Below are 20447 nucleotides of genomic sequence, written 5' to 3' on the forward strand. Positions count from 1 at the left end.
GTTACGAAGTATTTTATTGATACTTATTGCAGATTGCGTGTGGTGCGTTTATTGCTTGTTAAATACCTCGTTATTCATATTATATTTGACTGACATATATGTGTTTAATATGAGACATTATTATTAATGTTTGTCGTTAAATGCTTTCACTTTTTCGTGTATGTGCGATTTTGATAGTCTTTGAGAAATTTGCGGAATATGGACCCGGTTATGAAAGTTTGGTCGAACAACGTAAGTCCATTTTTTCATATACTTAGTTTTTGTTTTTGTTTTTGATGTCGTTATTTCTGCTTCCACTACTGCTGTTGCGGCTGCATGTGCATCTACTAGTGCGGCTGAAGTAGTATAAATATTAGTAGCTGTAAAGTTCATAATAATAATACAAGTTAATTACTTTCTGTTCATAAGAAATATATGTTCTGGTTTTTCAAAACATAATTTTAATTAAAGCAATATAAATTATCATTTATTTTGCGTATTTTTACTTTCAAATTAGGATTTGAACCGATATTCGATATCCGCAATATGAGTGACAATATGACACATATATAAACGTATAAGTAAATTTAGTGAGATCGAATTTAGCACAAATAAGCGAAAACTAACGCGGAATACCAACAGCACGTTTTCAGTCGGCACAAAAAAAATACGGACTGTCGAGTAAGAGGAAACGAACAACATGTTAATGCATTTTTCTATTTATGATGTATTACATGATATTTTATGGACTTTACATTTAAGTTGATGTATTTTGTTCTTCATAATCAAGTACGTTTACCGTATAGGATTTGGATGATTATTTTCGCATACTATAACTTTACGTTTATCGACAATTTATATATTAATAATGAATTAAATTGTTTTAATATGTTGCGGTTTCATATCAATTTTCTTGTTTAAATATATAATAGATGGACATTTAATACAAGAAACAAGAAACTTTATCTTGCACGATTTATTATGTAACGCTAGATTTATATGTCATCCGAGTCGCTGAGCGCGTTCAATTGTCAAGCAATTAAATGGATTCAACACGTTTTATTTAAAAAACAAAAACAAAAAGCATCAAATTAATAGCTCACTAAATAGCCAATTAGTATTGTAAGGCACTTTAACTGGTGCGAATAAACTAAATACAAAGGAGTCTGCCTTTGAGACGATTGTTCGTTTTTGAGAGGAACACAAAGCTTCAGATTACCATTAAAACTATCATTTGGATTGTGTGTGTGTTGTTTTAAATAAAAAAGCAATTGTTTCTCTCCGGCGCCGTATTATTAAAATTTGGTGTAAAATTTAAAACCACTCGAGTATGGCACATATTTCATCAAATGTATTTTCAAAAGTGGGCGTTATTTAAAAAAAAAAAAGTATTTATTTTACCGCTGTTAACATCTTCTTACTGGACTCTTTTGCTTTTTTGCATGGAAAGTGTCTCGGAGTGAACGATACAAAAGCATGGCATTTCGTATGCACAATAATTGAGAACACAATAAGTAAAGCTGTTATATTTGAAATCCATAACAGTTAATAGTTGATGTTGTATTGGACTTTCTATAAACGCATGAGGACTCGTTGGGACAAAAATAAAAATATGATATACGCGACGCATACAGATTTTAGCTCGCCAAGTAATATGTTATTTCTGACAACATTTAGTCGACAAATCAGAGGCTGGCTATCATAGTATTTAAAGGGAAAGTAGACGTATCAATCTTCGATTTATATAAATATAATGTAAATTATATCACTTAACAAACATAGTACCGTTTGATATGCATATTATATATTTTTATGCAATAAAAATACGGAAAACAGCGCAGTGTTTAATCAACAAAAAGATTGGAAATTTTCGTATTTCTCTATATTTTGTAAGAAAGTAAAATCAAATTACAATTGTAATGACGCAAACATTTATACGCGTACAATATCAATCAAAAAATTGAACACAGTCCTAAATCATCATTAAACATTGGATTAGCAACCTAATGTGCGCGTGGAAAAATCAACGAAGCATGGGAGACGACGTTTTCGGAAAGGTAATGAACACCGTAAATCCTTGAGATATTAGTTAATCTTTAGTTATCTTCTTGTGCATTTTTTCACAAAATAAAATGTATTGACCCAAACAAATTATTACATATTGAATTTTATGACATAATAATAATACTAAATCAAACCAAATGTAAAAATATAAGACTGTTAGTTTCTTTATTACATATGGGTGAATACTGTCAATAAATTTCAGTGAAATCGCTTCGACTGTTATTGTTTCGCTTTGTGATATTTCTTTTGTTTCATTTTTGACGATGCTGCTTCAAATAACTTCCCGTCAGCCATTATTAAATTGACCAGATGGTTTAAACAATACACAGGTATACGTATTAAACCAAAATTCTACTTTTGTTGAAATATGTCAAACAGGTAGACAGTGCTATAGTGCTAAGCATGAATACTGCACCGAATTAAGACTGCAAAGTGCATTTTAACATAATAAAGAAAAAGCTCGAGGCTTGTGACCAGTTCTGGATATAAATTTCAGTGCTTATTAATATCATACGGTTTTCGAATCGAATCAGTTTATGTTAAGGTCTTTTACAAACGACATAGAGCACACAGAAAGACATTGCGAACTGGTCAATTTTGAGAGCTGGTATACGACTTTTTTTCGTACAAATCAAATTAACAATTATTATTCGTCATTTCAAATAATTGTTTTTGATGAAATATTCAAAGAGTAAATGGCGTACAAATACATATATTTTGCGTTAAATCCCATATCAATAATAATTGCAAACTTGGCCCATGATATGACAACTATATGACAACTATATTTGAGTACTGTTTACACTTATTTCATGATGGACAAACAACTGGACACCACAACTGTTTAATTAAACAATCACGTCTTAAGATGGTATGCATCTCGAATTGCTTGCTTAACGAGCATCGGAATATTGGAAAAAATGTTCCTCACCAATTCTGCGAATGTTTGCGTAGCAAATTTGACCAAATGTTTCCAATATCGACTGTAATTCTTGGCATTCGGAAGAGGATTCTGGTTTGCTCTTTATACTTCCATCGATATTCGTAAATGCACTTGCTACCGAATGACAAGACAGACAAGACAAGACAATTTCAATATCGACATTCCAATATGTACGCTGTTTGGCTAATAAGGCAGGAAAAGACACGCATGTCCCGCCCTCTATGAGAATCCTCCAATAAAAAGAAACATAGTTCCTAGAAACCGAATTGGCGACTATATTGAGTAGTTAATTAGGCATTTATGTTCTAAAAAATAAACTGCTATTAAAATGATATTCACAACATTGAAAGGAAAGGAACAAATGTGAAATACGTATACAGTAAAGGGAATGTTGTTGATTCATTGTATTTTTGGCCATTGGGTGGACTTCATTCATCAAATCGGCGTACGCCGGCGCTGGCCGGCTAACTTCTAGAACCGGCGTACCACTTGTTTCGATCCGATTTTGCGCCGAATAATCAAGCCGGCGTAAGCCGAATTCGCCGCTCTCGATTGACCGGCGAGCGGGAAAGTAAAATGGCCGACAATGGCGCAAATGTAAGTTAAGAAGAGTTTTTGTGGATTAAAATGCATCAATTTATCTACTTTCCAGGGTTAGATGACACTTATCAGAAGCATATAACGAGGCTTTAACAGCATCTGCATTGTATCACTATTTTGCATTGTTTTTTAATGCTTTTATGTAGTATAGAAAAGAAATATTAATTTGTCCTCATTTTAGTTCGTCCCATCATTGTTCGTCTCAGCTACCAATCGATTCTAATATGTTTATATCCAGGTATAACAATTTACTTAACTCTTTCAGTGCGGGAACCGAATTTTGAAGGCCTTTGCAAACAGTTTGGATCCAGATGAGACGCCACAGAACGTGGCGTCTCATCTGGATCCAAACTGTTTGCTATTCTGATAGTATTCTTTGAAAAAAATCGAAGAAAATGCTAATTTTAGAAATTCAGCAGACGACATTTTAGGAGACGACAAATTTCCCAGCATGCAAAGGGTTATTATGTTTTAGTTTTATATGATAAGATCATAACAAATTGGTATTATAATATATCCTTGGAGGTCCACAATAATATAAATATCAAAGTTTATTAATAATAATAGTTTATACAAATTTCAGTTCTAGTGATATTGGAAGGTGGACCTGATTTCTTTGCCATACAAAAGCACCACAACATAGCATTGACAGTGTAACTGCACAAGAGAGTTCCAACCGCACAAGGATCTTTGTGGATGGTCAATATAGGTACTAAAAGTCTTCCCATTGCATGTTATTAATAAATACTTATTTAGTATGCATGATAAATAGTTTTAGTGAACCAATTTCATAAGGGCAGATAACCCTAAATTTAATTTTGCCAAATAAATGCTCCATTTCCAAAAGCATATACTCACATAGGAAGGTAGTTCTGGCTACCTTAACTTTAAATGTCGCTTTTTATGATTTTTGACTGGCGGGACTTTATAGATATGAACCAACCCCATTAGGAAAGTCAACCAGAAATTCCTGAAAAGTAGACAGTTAACAAAGACCGATCAAAAACAGCTTTTAAATTTAGTTATTGGCCCAAATCAACCACTTGATCGGAAAGATTGACATTTTTCACATTTAACTGATATATTCTTTCACAAAATACTATCTTAAACATTTAAAATTTATCTATTCTGCTCTTACATGTTTCTACTTCTACTTGTTACTCCCGAACAATCAATCCTGACTATGATTGGGAGGCGCTGTCAAGAAAACTGTGTTAAGAATAAAATATTAGTGCAGATTAACAGATAAAAGTTCAAAGATAAAAGTGTGCAAGATTAAAAACATAGTAGGGTGGCTACATTGTAACTGTCACCAGCCTATCTTTGAAGATATCTAGATATCGAGAAAAACAGCGATGTGACAGACCTTCTTGAAATGCGAATCTCCCGAGATTTCACTGTCATATGACGTTATTTCTATTTTTAGTATTTAGTGTTTTCAAATTCAGAATGACATTTCCCGGTATTTTAACTTATTCTGGCTTGTTTTGTAAACAAATTGTAGTGTAAATACAAAATCAAAGTAAATATTATTTAAAACTACCTGATTCACACTGAAATCAGTCTTATAATCCACCAGACGTAAGTTGTTAATCACAAATAATAGATTTCAGAAAAAGAAAGTAATGTTTACAATTTCAGCAAAAAATGTCAAGGTCGATCCGAAAGTATCCAAATGAAAACTCGTCACGTGAAAAAGCGACAATGGCGTCAAATTTGTAAATTTCAGACTGATGTGAGAGTTATTTTAATCTATTGTAAGATGTATTTGAAACATTTGAACCTTAAAATATTCCCCAATGCAGTACTTTATATTCATTTACCAATATATGTAGAAATGTATCCAATAAAATGAACTTTCTTTGATTTATAGCGTGACATAAATATGTTACGACTCTGGTTGACTTTCGATACGGGGTTGGCTTCAGCGTACAGGTCTGTCAATACTATATAAACTGTACGCTGAAGTTACTTTAGCTAATAGGAAGGCAACTTAGTTATTAATGGTTTCCAGTACACTATCAAGCACTGAGTAAATTGGAGTGCACTAACCGCGGACGGCTCTTGTTAAAAATCCTGCTGTCTATCATGTTTGTGTTTTATTTCAGAATCTACATTAGATGTTCAGAGTGCAGGCTAGTATTTCATGCAGACTGTGCTCATTGTGATCTTGAAGATATAATAACAGGGGACAACCCGTGCATTTGTGATGTCTGCGCAAACAGAATATTGAAGCTGTGAACTCACTAATTGGCGTTTTAAAAGACACCCTAAAAAAATAATAATTTGTGGTGGCGCAATCACTTCTTGTTTTAAGTTTATTCAGCCTAATGCCATAGGACTTTAAATGTTCTCATGTTATGTTTAACATATTGTTCAACAGTTGATGTTATCACATACCTAATTGAAGAAAGATATTTGACTTGTGATATGGCATATTAGCCATGTGAAATGACATCTTAGACATGTGTTATGACATTTTAGCCATGTGATATGATATCTTAGTCATGTCATAATACATGTCTAATATGTAATATCACATATCTAAGATGTCATATCACATGACTAAGATATCATATCATATGACTAATATTTCATAACACATGACTAAGATGTCAGGTCACATGTATAAGTTGTCATATCATATGACTACGATGTCAAATCTTCTGTCTAAGATGTCATAACACATGACTTAGTTGTCATATCACATTTCTAAGTAAACATATCATATGACTTAAGATCTCATATCACATGTGTAAGTTGTCATAACACATGACTAAGTTGTCATATAACATGTCTAAGTTATCATATGGCTAAGATGTCATATCACATGTCTAGGATGTCATAACACATGACTTAGTTGTCATATCACATGTCTAAGTTAGCATATCATATGTCTAAGATGTCATATCACATGTGTAAGTTGTCATAACACATGACTAAGTTGTCATATCACATGTCTAAGTTATCATATGGCTAATATGTCATATCACATGTCTTGGATGTCATAACACATGACTTAGTCGTCATATCACATGTCTAAGTTAGCATATCATATGTCTAAGATGTCATATCACATGTGTAAGTTGTCATAACACATGACTAAGTTGTCATATCACATGTCTAAGTTATCATATGGCTAAGATGTCATATCACATGTCTTGGATGTCATAACACATGACTTAGTTGTCATATCACATGTCTAAGTTAACATATCATATGTCTAAGATGTCATATCACATGTGTAAGTTGTCATAACACATGACTAAGTTGTCATATCACATATCTAAGTTATCATATTTTAATCCACAAAAACTCTTTTTAACTTACATTTGCGCCATTGTCGGCCATTTTACTTTCCTGCTCGCCGGTCAATCGAGAGCGGCAAATTCGGCTTATCATATGACTAAGATGTCATATCACATGTCACGTCATAACACATGACTTAGTTGTCATATCACATGTAATGGTTATCATATCACATGACTAAGATGTCATTTCACATGACTAAGATGTCATAGCACGTCTAAGTAGTCATATCACATATATAAGTTGTCATATCATATGACTAAGATGACATCTTAGTCATATGATATGATTACTTAGTCATGTGTTATGACAGGGTTTTTTCTTTATCTTTTAATATTTTTATTATAACTTAACATTGTCTTCAAATGTTTGATTTTCTTACCTTTGTGATTGTATCAGGGATATGTGCAGCGGCAGTTTAACATATATTCATCCACAGTTTTAATAACCTGCCATTGTAATTTAGCATTAGAGACTGTTCAGTTAGTAGGAAATGATTTCATGGAACCAGAAATTCTGATAAGGAGGACTCCAGTTTAAAAGTTGTTTCTGTTACAGTTTAGAGGTTTGGGCTGTATTAATGCAAAGTGCCATACGCAGCTGTATTTTGTGCCCACATGTTTCAATTACTGTTTTTATACTTCCACAAACGAAGTTTAGGGGGGTATATAGGAGTGAGCTTGTCTGTCGGTCGGTCGGTATTGGTTATCCGCTCTCTAATTTAAGTAGTTTTCATCCGATCTTCCCCAAGTTTGGTCAGAAGTTTTATCTAGATGATCTTGAGACCAAGATCGAACATTGGTCTTGCTGGGTCAAAAACTAGGTCACGGGGTCACTTAGTGTGTTTTAAACATCGAGCATGGTGTCCGCTCTCTAATTGAAGTAGTTTACTTCCGATCTTCACCAAACTTGGTCAGAAGTTTTATATAGATGATCTCTACGCAAAGTTCGAACATGAGCCATGGGTCACTTAGCGGTAGAATGTTTTACACATTAAGCATGGTGTTCGCTGTCTAATTCAAGTAGTTTTCATCCGATCTTCAACACAATTGGTCAGAAGTTGTATCAAGATGATGTGTAGGTCAAGTTCGAACATGGGCCATGCCAGGTCAAAAACTAGGTCACGGGGTCACTTAGTGTGTTTTAAATATTGAGCATGGTGTCTGCTATGATTTTGTGAAGACACATGCAAAATATTCTGTGTCAATGCCACATGTGGGGGTATTCGTCACGTCTGTGACAAAGCTCTAGTTCTTTTTAGCTCACCTGATTGCTCAGGTGAGCTTTTGTGACCGGGCCTTGTCCGTCCGTTCACATTTATTCGTAAACACTCTAGAGGGCACATTTCTTTGCCGATCTTCATGAAACTTGGTCAGTACATTGGTTTTATTGATTTCTCTGACAAGTTGGAAAATGGCTGAGAGCGGTGTAACACACTTTTTAGCTCACCTGATTGCTCAGGTGAGGTTTTAGGATTGGTCTTTGTCTGCCGTCCGTCCGTCAACATTTGCTTTGTAAACACTCTAGCATTCACACTTCTTAAGCATTCTTTATGAAAGTTGCTGAAAGATATAGGTCAAGTTTGATAATGAGCAAAATCACATAAGTAATGCCATAATTATTGCCCTTAGATTGCGTCCAAAATAATTGTAAACACTCTAGAGGTCACAATTTTGTTTCAAATTTTATGAATCATGGTAAAAAAATAATTTCTAAGCAAAGTTTAATGTTTGGCAAGGGAGGGGGGTCAACTCAAAATATAGGTCACCAGGTCAAATCTCACAAAAACACCCCATAAGCCAGAGTTTTGATTCAATAATGATGAAACTTGACCATGGTGTTTGTCTGGACAATATCTAGGTCAAGATTGACATTAGGTAAAGATTGAATGAGCCAACTCCTCTCAGGTGAGAAAACTAGGGCCATCTTGGCTCTCTTGTTTATTTTACTGTGATATATGAGGTACATATTGATACATGTGATATTTTTATTTTACTGTGATATATGAAGAACATATTGATATATGATTTTTATTTTACTGTGATATATGAGGAACAAATTGATAAGTTTTGTCAGACAGGTGTTTCAAACCTGCTGTCACAGGCATGACATAATGATATACGCATTATACTCGTAATATGTTCAATATTTCGGAAATAAACAAGTAAAACCAAATATACATGTTTCTTTTTTAATCTGACTATTCGTTTCATGTATGGACAATCAATAGAAATGTAAACAACGCCAGTGTAAATGTTTGAGTCATGAATATTTAAAAGTACTTTTAGTTTCGAATAATCACTTTCTTACACAATTAGCCTGTTTGTTATATTAATTCTTTTAAGCTGACCTTCCGCATCATTTTGCATAAAAAACTGAGGATCATTACATTGGACTTGATTATTATCCTCATTGTTTAAGATGTCTTCAAAACCATCATGTTCCATAATACAAATGTTATGTAATACACAGGCAGCAACAATTGTCTTGCATATTTCTTCAATATATTTCATATTTACATATTTCAATCTCCTAAAACGCCCTTTCAGCAATTCAAACACTCTCAATGACCTGGCGCTTTGATGACAAGGAAATGTTGTAGCGAAACCTGCTGTTGTGATAAATGTCCACTATCTCTGTAAGGCGTTAATAACCACTGCTTTAGTGGATATGCACCATCCCCTAATAAATGATATCTACCATTATCACTCTTTTGAAAGTCAGATTCCCAAAGACTTGAATTCCGTAGCACTTTAGCGTCATGTTCTTTGCCGGGCCAGCCCACATTAATGTCTGTAAATGTTAAATCATGCACACAAACACCTTGCAGAATGACAGAATGAAACTGTTTCCGGTTAAAATAACAATTGGGTCTATCATGAGGGGCTGTGATTGGTATGTGACAGCCGTCTATACACCCAAGAACATTTGGAAAACTATAAGCGCCCATATCATCAAATCTTTGGGCAACATCTTGATAACAGTGTGCTTTAGGCCAGGTGACAAGCTTAGAAAAAAGTTGATCGTTTACAGCAGAAATTACCTGTCTTTTGCATCGAAAAAAACTATGTTCTGTTACACCAAAGTAATCGCTGAGCTCTCTGACAGTTTCTTGTGATACCAGGTACCTAATAGTCATTAAAACTTTCTTCTCAAGTGGAATAGGCTTTCTCCCACCTGGAACAACTCTTTCAGACAATTCTGGACAATCTGACAGTTTTTGACACAAATGTTCAATGAATGCAGGAGTCACTTTAAAAAATTGCTTGAAGGTGTCTGGTAGATACTGCAGGATTGTGACCTCGTAGTACTGTAGCGACTTTGTCCTGTCTTCTCTTTCACTAAAACGAAATGATAACCCATATGTATGTTACGTAGATATCAACAGATAATCATAGAACATATCGTTGGAGGCACTACATCTGAGTTGGTCCTTATTTCGATTTTCTACATCAGTTCGTGCTATATTTTAGTATAATTATAATGTCATCTTCAGTTTTTTTAATGTTGCATAAATATTATCATATGCCTGTAATGTAACTATCAGACACAGTGAGTGTATAACTGGCATTATGGACTTTATTAATATTGAAATATTGGCATATAAGACTCTAAGAGACTTACATTCCCGCAATTCCTAATAACACAACCAGATCATCATCGTCATCGTCGCAAGAGAGGATTTGTTTAACCAAAGCATATGAACCAACCACAAATGCTGCCATTTTGAAATAAGCCGGTTCCACTTTATTTGCTTGTAACCGGCTTACGCCGTATCACGTGACCGGCCCACGCCGGCAGCTAAAACGGCGTAAGCCGAGTTGCGTAAATGAAGTCCACCCATTAGGAAATCAATAGATTGACGCGCCTATTGTATATATACTATTTTATTATATGTGGACTTATAAATAAATTAATTTGATAAACATATTTACAAAGTGTTCCGCAATGGAAGGATTAACACAATTTGTTTCCAAATCATTTGAAAACAAAACCAACGTGAAAGTTGGCGATAACACATCAGAGACTTACGGACTGCGCATGCGTCAAGGGACAGGCCAAGTTCAAGTCCCAGTGCCCACATTGACGCTGAAACAAGCATTGACTGTGACGTAACAGTCGACGACGAACCCACGGATTTGAGCGTATCGAAAATTGACGTTTGTTCCAGTCGTGTTGTTACTCCCGACGAGTCAATTGAACCAGACTAATCCGGTAAAAACACAATATTGTACTTCTATTGAGTTTAACTTTGTATAAATTGTTAACAAGATGGACACGTTGTGCTATTTATATTAAATTTATTTGGTACCAAGAAATCAAATTGTGCCTCGTACATTGAAAATGCGTATGCTTGATTTTTTTTTTCTGCTGCTAATTCGAAACCCAAATGTCTTAAAATCAAACCATATCGTTCTTGACATAACACGTACAATTGAGTCTTGGGACTAATTGATACGTGTCTGGCGTGAATCGTTTTAATCAAATAAATCCAAAGGTTTTGATGACAAATAAGTAATTGTAAATCAATATTTACATTTAATCACTAATTTTTATTAATAAGTTGAATAAAGGCATATTTTAGCATTACTTGTATTTTTAAGCATTGATTATAATTGTAATGTATATACATATTATAATGCCTATTGACAAATTTAACTAGCATTGAAATGTATAATGGTCGAACAATTTAAAAAATGGCACGAAAATGAAACATAATTTATTTTAGAGGACAAAGAAAACCATGTTAAGTAACTTTTAAATATTAACATATGAACATGCAATTTCGGGTTTGGATTGTAACGTTATAGGATTGTGTGTCTATAAGAGTTTGCTGTTAACATGGTAGCAACAGTAAATATACCTTGCAACATAGGCCTGAAATACGACGCGATGGTTTTTTTCACGATGTCTTATCTATTTTAATGACTTATTTAAATAAATACAAATCTTAATATTCCCATTCGAATTCCATATTACTACTTATAAACATGTATTCAGGGCCAAAACACCAACTTTGGGGAAAGGGCCACAGCCTTTTTTTCGGGGAAAAGTGACACAATTTTCTGGCTTTGGGGAATGAAAAATACTGAGATAGATTGGAAATTTAGAGAAAAATGCATTTAAAGAAATTTTCTGTAGGAGAAAGGACCTTAATGGTTAAGGGGAAGACAAAGAGGCCCCTTGCGAAGAAGGGTTTTTTAGCCCTGTGTATATACAAGTTTTTTAACGGTTGCCTTTGGATGGAACAATATGTCGCTGCGAATAAATAATCGCAAGAAACAGTTGAGTTGCTTGTATATTCTTTTCTTTTGGCATATGGTTTAATCTAGTTGATTTTTCCAAATTTTAAGTAAGAAGGGGACCTATTGCAGCTCAGATTAATTGAATACACAAATAAAACAGCAGAACTATTGATTAAAAATGTATAAAATTAATACTGTATGATATTTATGCATAAATGCGTTTTATTAGTGTGTATTTTTATAAAAGTTATAATAAAATTTCTCAAAGGATCAACTAGGCATGAAATTTACTTCTTAAAGGTATCTTTATCAAAGCCGGCTTTTAACTTTTAAATTCATATTTTAATACTGTGGGAATTTTAGCGTTTATACATGCGTAATAATAATAATAATAATTATTATTATTATTATTATTATTATTATTATTATTATTATTATTATTATTATTATTATTATAATAATTATTATTATTTTTATTATTATTATTATTATAATTATAATAATTAAATATTGATAGTCCTATTGTTATTGTTATGAAAATTATTATTATTGCGAACATTATTTATATAGAACAAATACAAAAAAATGCTTCAGATTCGCAAATTTTCGTTGCAGTTTTGATATTTGCGAGAAAACAGTAATACTGAACATTTACCATGCTACAAAATATCAATTATATGCATCTTTTGACGATTTAAAAACCTAAAAATTATAAAGCGTTGCAACGCGAAACGATTGAATAATTTGGAGAGTTTTGTTGTTGTCGTTATATTTTGTGATACATGTACTACTAAAATTGCTTATATATAGCATTACATTCATCACTCTTTTATTAGCGCCGATGTCCGAGTGGTCTAAGCGATAGACGTAAGCTCCTGGTGTCAGTGGTTCGAGCCCAGTTGAGGGTGACTTTTTTTTCTTTCTTTAATTTTATTCTTGTTTTTTACTTGAGCTTTTTAGATCAAATGTTTACATTTATCAATATAAAGTATTTAATGACAAACTTAAATACATGCCGAAATCTGTGAAAAGGTCCCTTTACAATTGCACAAATGCCTTCATTTTAGTCATTTTGTGTGCGTGCATTTTTACCACGACTGATACAAATTTGGAGATCGGTTTTTGTGCTTGATAGCTGACAGTAAACATCCCTGTTATGGTGCGCGCAAAAAGGCTGCGTAAAGTACACATCCCTGTTGTGATGCGCGCAAAACTTGCTGTTGACAATCAAACTTTCAATTATGCTATGCTTGTTATATTTACAGCTATGTGTAAGCTTGATATGCATATGGAGGAGATTTAAGTAAAAGGGTAACTTGTCGCAAAAACATGGGTCATGATGTTTTGTATGAATGATTCCTCTCCAAGATGCTCCGGCCTTCGATTTATTTTTATAGTTATGAAAAACGGTGTTGTTTTCTTACCATTTTTGGTATGGGGCTGGTGTCCTTTGGATGGGATTGGTATGACTAAAAGTAAGATATTGTGTGTTTTTGCTTACAACACAAGCTTAAAAATTACAATAAAAGTGCTTGTTACATTATATATGCTATGGTTAAACTCACAGAACTTGATAGATCAAGTGTTCGATACCCAAATTCAAAATAAAGTATTTTTTGGAAGCCTTCAAATGTGATTTTTTACAGTCATTTTGGAAACATATATACATTTTGAGATTCGGAATGGGTCCGTTTTTCGGCGCAAATGTGACCAAAACAACACTGTCAAAATGACTGCGTGTTTTACAATACTGCTATTTACAGTTTGCTGTCCGTTTTCGTAATAATTACAGGTGGATTGTTTTGTGTTTTTATTACAGCCAAAACTTAACAACCGTTTCTTTAGATGTTTTATGGGAATGGCTATCATCTGACAGTAATTAGAGCTTAGTTGCTCAGTGTTTTCTTAGTATCCACGGTATTGGCTGTCTGCTTGTACGTTTTTGTCCACGGGAGGGTCTACACCGTGAATTCATGTTGGTTTCCATGATACGGAACCAATAAGCGCACAGGATAGATTTTCTCTTCTATTCTGAAGTGTACTTACGGTCTTTTTGCTTATATGGCATATTTGATATTTTCAGTAACCAGCAAAAGTAAAAAAAATGCAATTATGTAAAATTATGAAAAAAATGAACTTGTTGGTCTGACAACAAGAGACAAAAACAAAGGTAAAGACGAGTTCGTTGGTGCGCGAGTCCTTTGTTGGTAAATTAAATATATGTGACTTAAACAAGCAGATGTATATGAACACCGGTATGCTATACATGTACCGGAAAGAAAATGTTGTTGTTATAGTATGCGTGTTTTAGAGTGTTACTGAATGCTTGACAAGACATCAAGAGGAATCTTTCGAAACTAGTTCCGAATCATCTTCTCTTTAAAATTTCGACTTCAAATTCATTATTGCATATGATCAATACATTTAAGGCATAGTAATATTATTGATTAAATTGAAACATGTCATCGATACATCTGCTACTTCTGAAATGATATACGGTATATATTTTAGAGGTGTATTTTTCAGAAGTTTTCAGAAATTATGAATTGTATTGTAAGATGCATCTTTCAAAATATACTATATTATACTTATTTGTGTTAACTTACTACACCGCACTTTGTCAAGGTATAAAGAAGATTTTAAAACAAAATGAGTAACAGAGTAATTGATATTATTGACACTGAATTGACTCATTAAAATTAGCTTAGGAAACGTACTTCGTGCAGAATTTTTTTTTGTATTCACCAAAAGTCATTGAATTGTAATCTGTTAATATATTTATTGTTTATACCTCAGAGTTCTTCAAGTCTAGTTGGTGCATCAAAACATTACAGATATAGAGCATATTTGTTCATGTCGGTGTAAGATCGTTTTTTATTTCACGAGTGATCATAGAAAATATATTTTCACGAGTGGCGCAGCCACAAGTGAAAATATTATTTTTCTATGATCACGAGTGAAATAACAAACGATCTTACACTGACATGAACATATTTTCTGTTTCTTTTATGCCCCTTTTTCAAGAAAATAATTAACTGTTGTTTCCCTTTCGCTGAAAAGTTACCATTTCTCCCGTGGCGTTCCTCAATGCATTTACAAAATGACGTCATTAGTGTGACGAAATGACGTTATTATATAAAATAAAAAGAACATTTGTTGGATTCGGTGGAATGTCGAAAATAGAACAAGGAGTTCCGAAAAATTGTTATTTTCACCGCTGAAAATAACAATTTGTTTATTTTCACTGCTGTTATTTCACTGCAGAAATGTCATATTTTATCATTAGGTATAAAAGAAATTGATATAGATATAGCCTTATCTAGAGATGTGTAAACATATACTTGTATGTTTGTCTCAGTTCAAGTTGCTGAACTAAAAATAGGTTAGGTAGGTAAATCATTCTGTATAAAGTATTTATTAAACTTCAAAACCTATCGGTTATATCGGGACCATCCATTTGAAGCTGGCGAGTTAATAACAAATCGGTAAAATCCATGTCATTGTTTCGGAATATATGATTTCAAAGCATATGAGTTTTAACTAATTGGGGGAAGTGATGCTTTCATAACATATCGGTCATATAAAATTCTTTGTTTCTACATGTTTCCAAAACAGATGGGCCAAATAAAATCATTGTTTTCGACTTGATGCTTTATTAGCATATCGGTCATTTCAAATTAATTGTAATATGTTTGCAAAGCATACGGATTATATCAAAATAATTGTTTTTAAAGAAATTGCTTTCATAACAAAATACATATACAACTAAAAACCATAAATAAAAAATCATCTTGCGACAAAACTAATAAAAAGTTTTGGGCTCGATAACTTTCAACGGTAGGTCGCGTATCTTAAACAAACCGATGTTATGAGTTATAAAGACCTTTATATAGCAACTCTTTTCGTACAATAATCATAGACGATTTTAGAAAACACACTTTGGAAAAATCGTCGAAATAATGCAATGTGTCGGGTTACACTAAACATGCCTTCAACAGTAGAAAATAAAATAAACACGCGATACAATCATACATATTTCGCTAACAATCCTGGGTAAAAAAGCAACAGAATACTTTGTTAGAATCTTTGAATGATAATAAAAACGAAATGACCGTTATTTACAGCTTCTTGTCACGGACAGCGCATGGCAATTATAATTTTTAATGTTTTGTAATAATTGCGGATATTTTAGACATGTGAGTACGTTGAGTTACCGTGGCTTTAAAAGCACAGGATCTCACATCATACGGTTAGTTTGGTCCTTATTTGGTGTTGCATAACAGAGAGAACTTTGCTAAGCGTTTTGTTGTTCAAAAAGAATTTGATATGTCACGAACAAATAACAATAACTACAAAGGAGTATATAAACAGTGTAAGTAACATTTCGGTTTTGTGAGCAAAAGTGGTCTAATTCATCAATCTACTAGCATGTTAGTGATGTGCATTGATTAAACATTTTAATTACTACTGAGTTGTGTAGACCAATCATTATGTCCACACAATTATTTATTGTATAAATAAATGATGATGTTGTTGTTTTTGTGGGTTTTTTTGTTAAGCCATATTTGAATGCACAACACGGCCAATAAGTATACAACTATTTGAACTGCAAAATACTCATGCGCACATATAAACAAGAAACTAAAATATTAAGACAAAACGCATATCATCGAGCGACGTTTTTATGACTATTGAAATCTGAAAACTTGATTATGATATTTCAAACTCACAAAAGTTTCAGTAAGTTTGGCAGTAAGTTTGGTAAAGCTCGGTTTACGACAGTTTTTGCTGTTTATCTGTTTAATTATGGCAGCGCTGAAAATGGTAGGAATCATTCCAAAACAGACAACTGCAGCTCGACACGTACAGTATATTGCAATGTCAAATGCACGGTTGTTAGTGGGTGAGGTAATGACTTTGTCAACGAACGTTTGGATCATTCACCGTTATAGAAATTTTAAACACCAAATATTATACAAATGTAAACTAATACGTTAAAAAGACAATCGTAGTTAATATTTAGATGAGATCATTTGTGTTACTTCAGGAAATTTTAGTTTTCGTTCCATACTACGAATTTCCATACACTTAATATTTCCGGCCTCACACTTTACCTGAAATAAACTGCATTAGTATTTATTTATGTCTTATACATAATCGGATCATAGCCTACCCATTGTTTTCACTTATAACTAGTCATTTACGATAACATTAATTTTGATACGAGAGTTTTTCAGGCAAATCAAATATTAATTCAAAATTAAAGTTCATAATTCAAATACATGGTCACATTTTATGTAAGAAAGGTTAACATTTTATTATATTTACAAAAGCTACCGAGGAAGGTCATATAATCCACAGGGTATTCGGCGTATTTTTGGACCAGTGATGCATTATATTCGACATTCCCTAAATATGTATCGTAAAACCGAGGTTTCGAACCCGTCTCCGGATTTTAAAAAGGATGATAAATTAGGTATATGACAAAATTTACCTACATATTAATGAAAATCAATAGTTATTAAGTAATCAGGGTTCGCACAGACCTTGAAAAGTGCTTGAAAATCAAGGTTTATCTTGAAAAGTGCTTAAAAACGATCTGGAGTGCTTAAAAGTGCTTATTTTCAACCATAGCCTTGAAAAGTGCTTAGAAAATGCTTGGATTTGGCTGGAAAAGTGCTTGAAAATGAAATAACAACAATTAAAAATGTTAAAAACAGATTCATTATTTCCAAGCTTTCAGATAATTTCACGTCATATCGATCCGATGATATTGATCGCCCCTCCTATCTGACCCACGCCAATTTTCGCGCGCTTTTTATCAGAACAGAGAAATTCATTTATTTCATTGTAGTTCTAACCTAAAATAGCTGTACACGATGCAATACAACTGTCCTGATTGGGCGCTTATTTCATCAAATCTTTAAATAGAATCATATGTGGAAATTCGTTTGATACTTTCGAAAATTGCAAACGTGTGTGTTTATGACTCTAATCGTCTATATTACCCACCCATAATTTGATTTTAAAAATGGAAATCGGGCATATATGGGATTATTTAGTAATAGATAAAGATGGGAGAAGTTGCATGCATGCGATTGAGACAGTTGAAACGTATGTATCGGGGAATCTTGAGACTCGGGATAATACGATTATTACAATCAGTTATGAATTCTCCTTGGCTTCAAACTGTTAATTGAATAATCAAACACTCAATAAACACTCCTCCAGGTGCGGTATCCTACAGCTAAGTGCGAACAATGTTTTCTTTTATACATGGCGTTTTATAAGACAAAAAACACTGTCATGGGCATGGGTGTGAAATACGTTATTCATTATTATTTTTAAATGAAAGGGATCAATACAATACGTTTATGTTGAATTATTTTATTTGAAGCGAATGGGTCTGTGCTGATTCGCGGTGTTCGCCTTATGGCAATCGGCCCGCGACATTTGATCTGAACACTCATCGCGGGGATCATATTGGTAAGCGAACACATTGAGATGAACACCGCAGCGAGTGGCGTTTTTTAAAGTACATGGGTCTGTACTAAGGGTAACAAGAGGGCCATGGGCCCTAAGGCGCTCACCTGAGACCCAAAGGAACTAAACTATTCTGGGAAGGTGGAGTTCAAAATAACAAGGGCTGTTTGTAAAACATGCATGCCCCCCTATATGGGCTATAAGTTGTAGTAGCAGCCATTTTGTGAATACGTTTTTTGTCACTGTGAATGGTGGTGGTGGTGGTGGTGGTGGTGGTGGTGGTGGTTTGCAGAAGAAATAGTAGTAGTAGTAGTAGTAGTAGTAGTAGAAGTAGTAGTAGTAGTAATAATAATAGAGTAGTAGTAGTAGTAGTAGGTGGTGGTGGTGGTGGTAGCAGAAGAAATAGTAGTAGTAGTAGTAGTAGTAGTAGTAGTAGTAGTAGTAGTAGTAGAAGTAGTAGTAGTAGTAGTAGTAGAAGTAGTAGTAGTAGTAGTAGTAGTAGTAGTAGTAGTAGTAGTAGTAGTAGTAGTAGAAGTAGAGCAGTAGTAGAAGTAGTAGTAGTAGTAGTAGTAGTAGTAGTAGTAGTAGTAGTAGTAGTAGTAGTAGTAGTAGTAGTATAAGTAGTAGTAGTAGTAGAGCAGTAGTAGTAGTAGTAGTAGTAGTAGTAGTAGTAGTAGTAATAGAAGCAGTAGAAGTAGTAGTAGTAGTAGTAGTAGTAGTAGTAGTAGTAGTAGTAGTAGTAGTAGTAGTAGAAGTAGAAGTAGTAGTAGTAGTAGTAGCAGCAGCAGCAGCAGCAGCTGCAGCAGCAGCAGCAGCAGCAGCAGCAGCAGCAGGAGTAGCAGTAGTAGTAGTAGTAGTAGTAGTAGTAGTAGTAGTAGTAGTAGTAGTAGTAGTAGTAGTAGTAGTAGTAGTAGTATGCATTACAAAAATGCAGTTAGCCTTACATTTGGTAAAATTTAAATATATTACAAGGGAGGCAAATCTGTAACAATAAATTTAAACTTATTGCATTTGTTTCCCCTGTAGTGTATTACCTCCCTTGTCCTGCTTATATTTATATTAATTAACAAAATTAAACATTAACACAATATTTAACATACAAAATATACAAAAAATCTCATATTTTGATAATATTTTTACTGATTCACTGTTTTTTACTAAAAGGATGATGTTTCATTGGACTGATAATTATAGATTTAGGATTACAGACCAGTTGCTTCAGTAATATTGTTCAGAGTGTGCCCTGTTGGCCGCGTATGCATTCTTAAATTATCATTCAAATAAAAGTTTTCACACAATAGGCAAAAACGAATAAACTTGCAAAGTTCAACGAGCTCCTGCGGCCATGTTTTTTGACGAATCAAATTTCTTTGAACAACTTTTTCAGGGGAGCCTTCAAAGGTCATCCCTGTGAATTTTTTTGAAAATCTGATGAGCGGTTTCTGACAAGAAGATTTTTTAAGGTTTTTACCATATATGGTCATGGGGGCCATCTTGGTTATGTGATCAATTTTTTTTTAACAATTCTTTTGTCCCATGACCTAGGGATGCTCCACATGAAATTTAGTTGAAATTGGCTCAATGGTTTAGTAGAAGAAGTTGTTTACAAATTGTTTACAGACGGACGGACGGACGCCGGACGCTGAGTGATCACAAAATCTCACCCCGAGCTATCGCTCAGGTGAGCTAAAAATACATATTTTCATGTCTTTTCCATGAGTCCGAAGTCGTAGTTTTTTTCCAGATTTATGACAGTTCCGATCTGTTTATACTAGGTACTGGATCGGTACGGGTTTTATAATGTAAGGGAGGTAACTACTACT

At 33.6% G+C, this 20447-nt stretch overlaps 1 protein-coding gene and 1 long non-coding RNA gene across 3 annotated transcripts; one reads left to right on the forward strand and one right to left on the reverse strand.

Annotated features, from left to right (window-relative positions):
* The first annotated feature begins 3407 nt into the window (after nucleotides 1-3407).
* Nucleotides 3408-9070, forward strand: LOC127872083 (uncharacterized). Of its 2 annotated transcripts, none has more exons than XR_008045719.1 (3): nucleotides 3408-3583; nucleotides 4170-4295; nucleotides 5695-9070. It is a non-coding gene; the product is annotated as an uncharacterized LOC127872083 (long non-coding RNA). The 2 variants fall into 2 exon arrangements; XR_008045720.1 differs by having other exon boundaries at nucleotides 3551-3639.
* A 241-nt stretch (nucleotides 9071-9311) lies between these two features.
* Nucleotides 9312-10735, reverse strand: LOC127865321 (uncharacterized). Its single transcript, XM_052405322.1, has 2 exons — nucleotides 10520-10735; nucleotides 9312-10236 (listed from the first exon to the last, which is right to left on the reverse strand). The coding sequence occupies exons 1-2, from the start codon at nucleotides 10618-10620 to the stop codon at nucleotides 9459-9461; spliced, it is 879 nt and encodes a 292-aa protein (XP_052261282.1). The 5' UTR covers nucleotides 10621-10735; the 3' UTR covers nucleotides 9312-9458.
* Between the last annotated feature and the right edge of the window lie 9712 nt (nucleotides 10736-20447).

The sequence above is a fragment of the Dreissena polymorpha genome, chromosome 1 (assembly GCF_020536995.1).
Source record: "Dreissena polymorpha isolate Duluth1 chromosome 1, UMN_Dpol_1.0, whole genome shotgun sequence".
In the NCBI taxonomy this organism is placed as follows: domain Eukaryota; kingdom Metazoa; phylum Mollusca; class Bivalvia; order Myida; family Dreissenidae; genus Dreissena; species Dreissena polymorpha.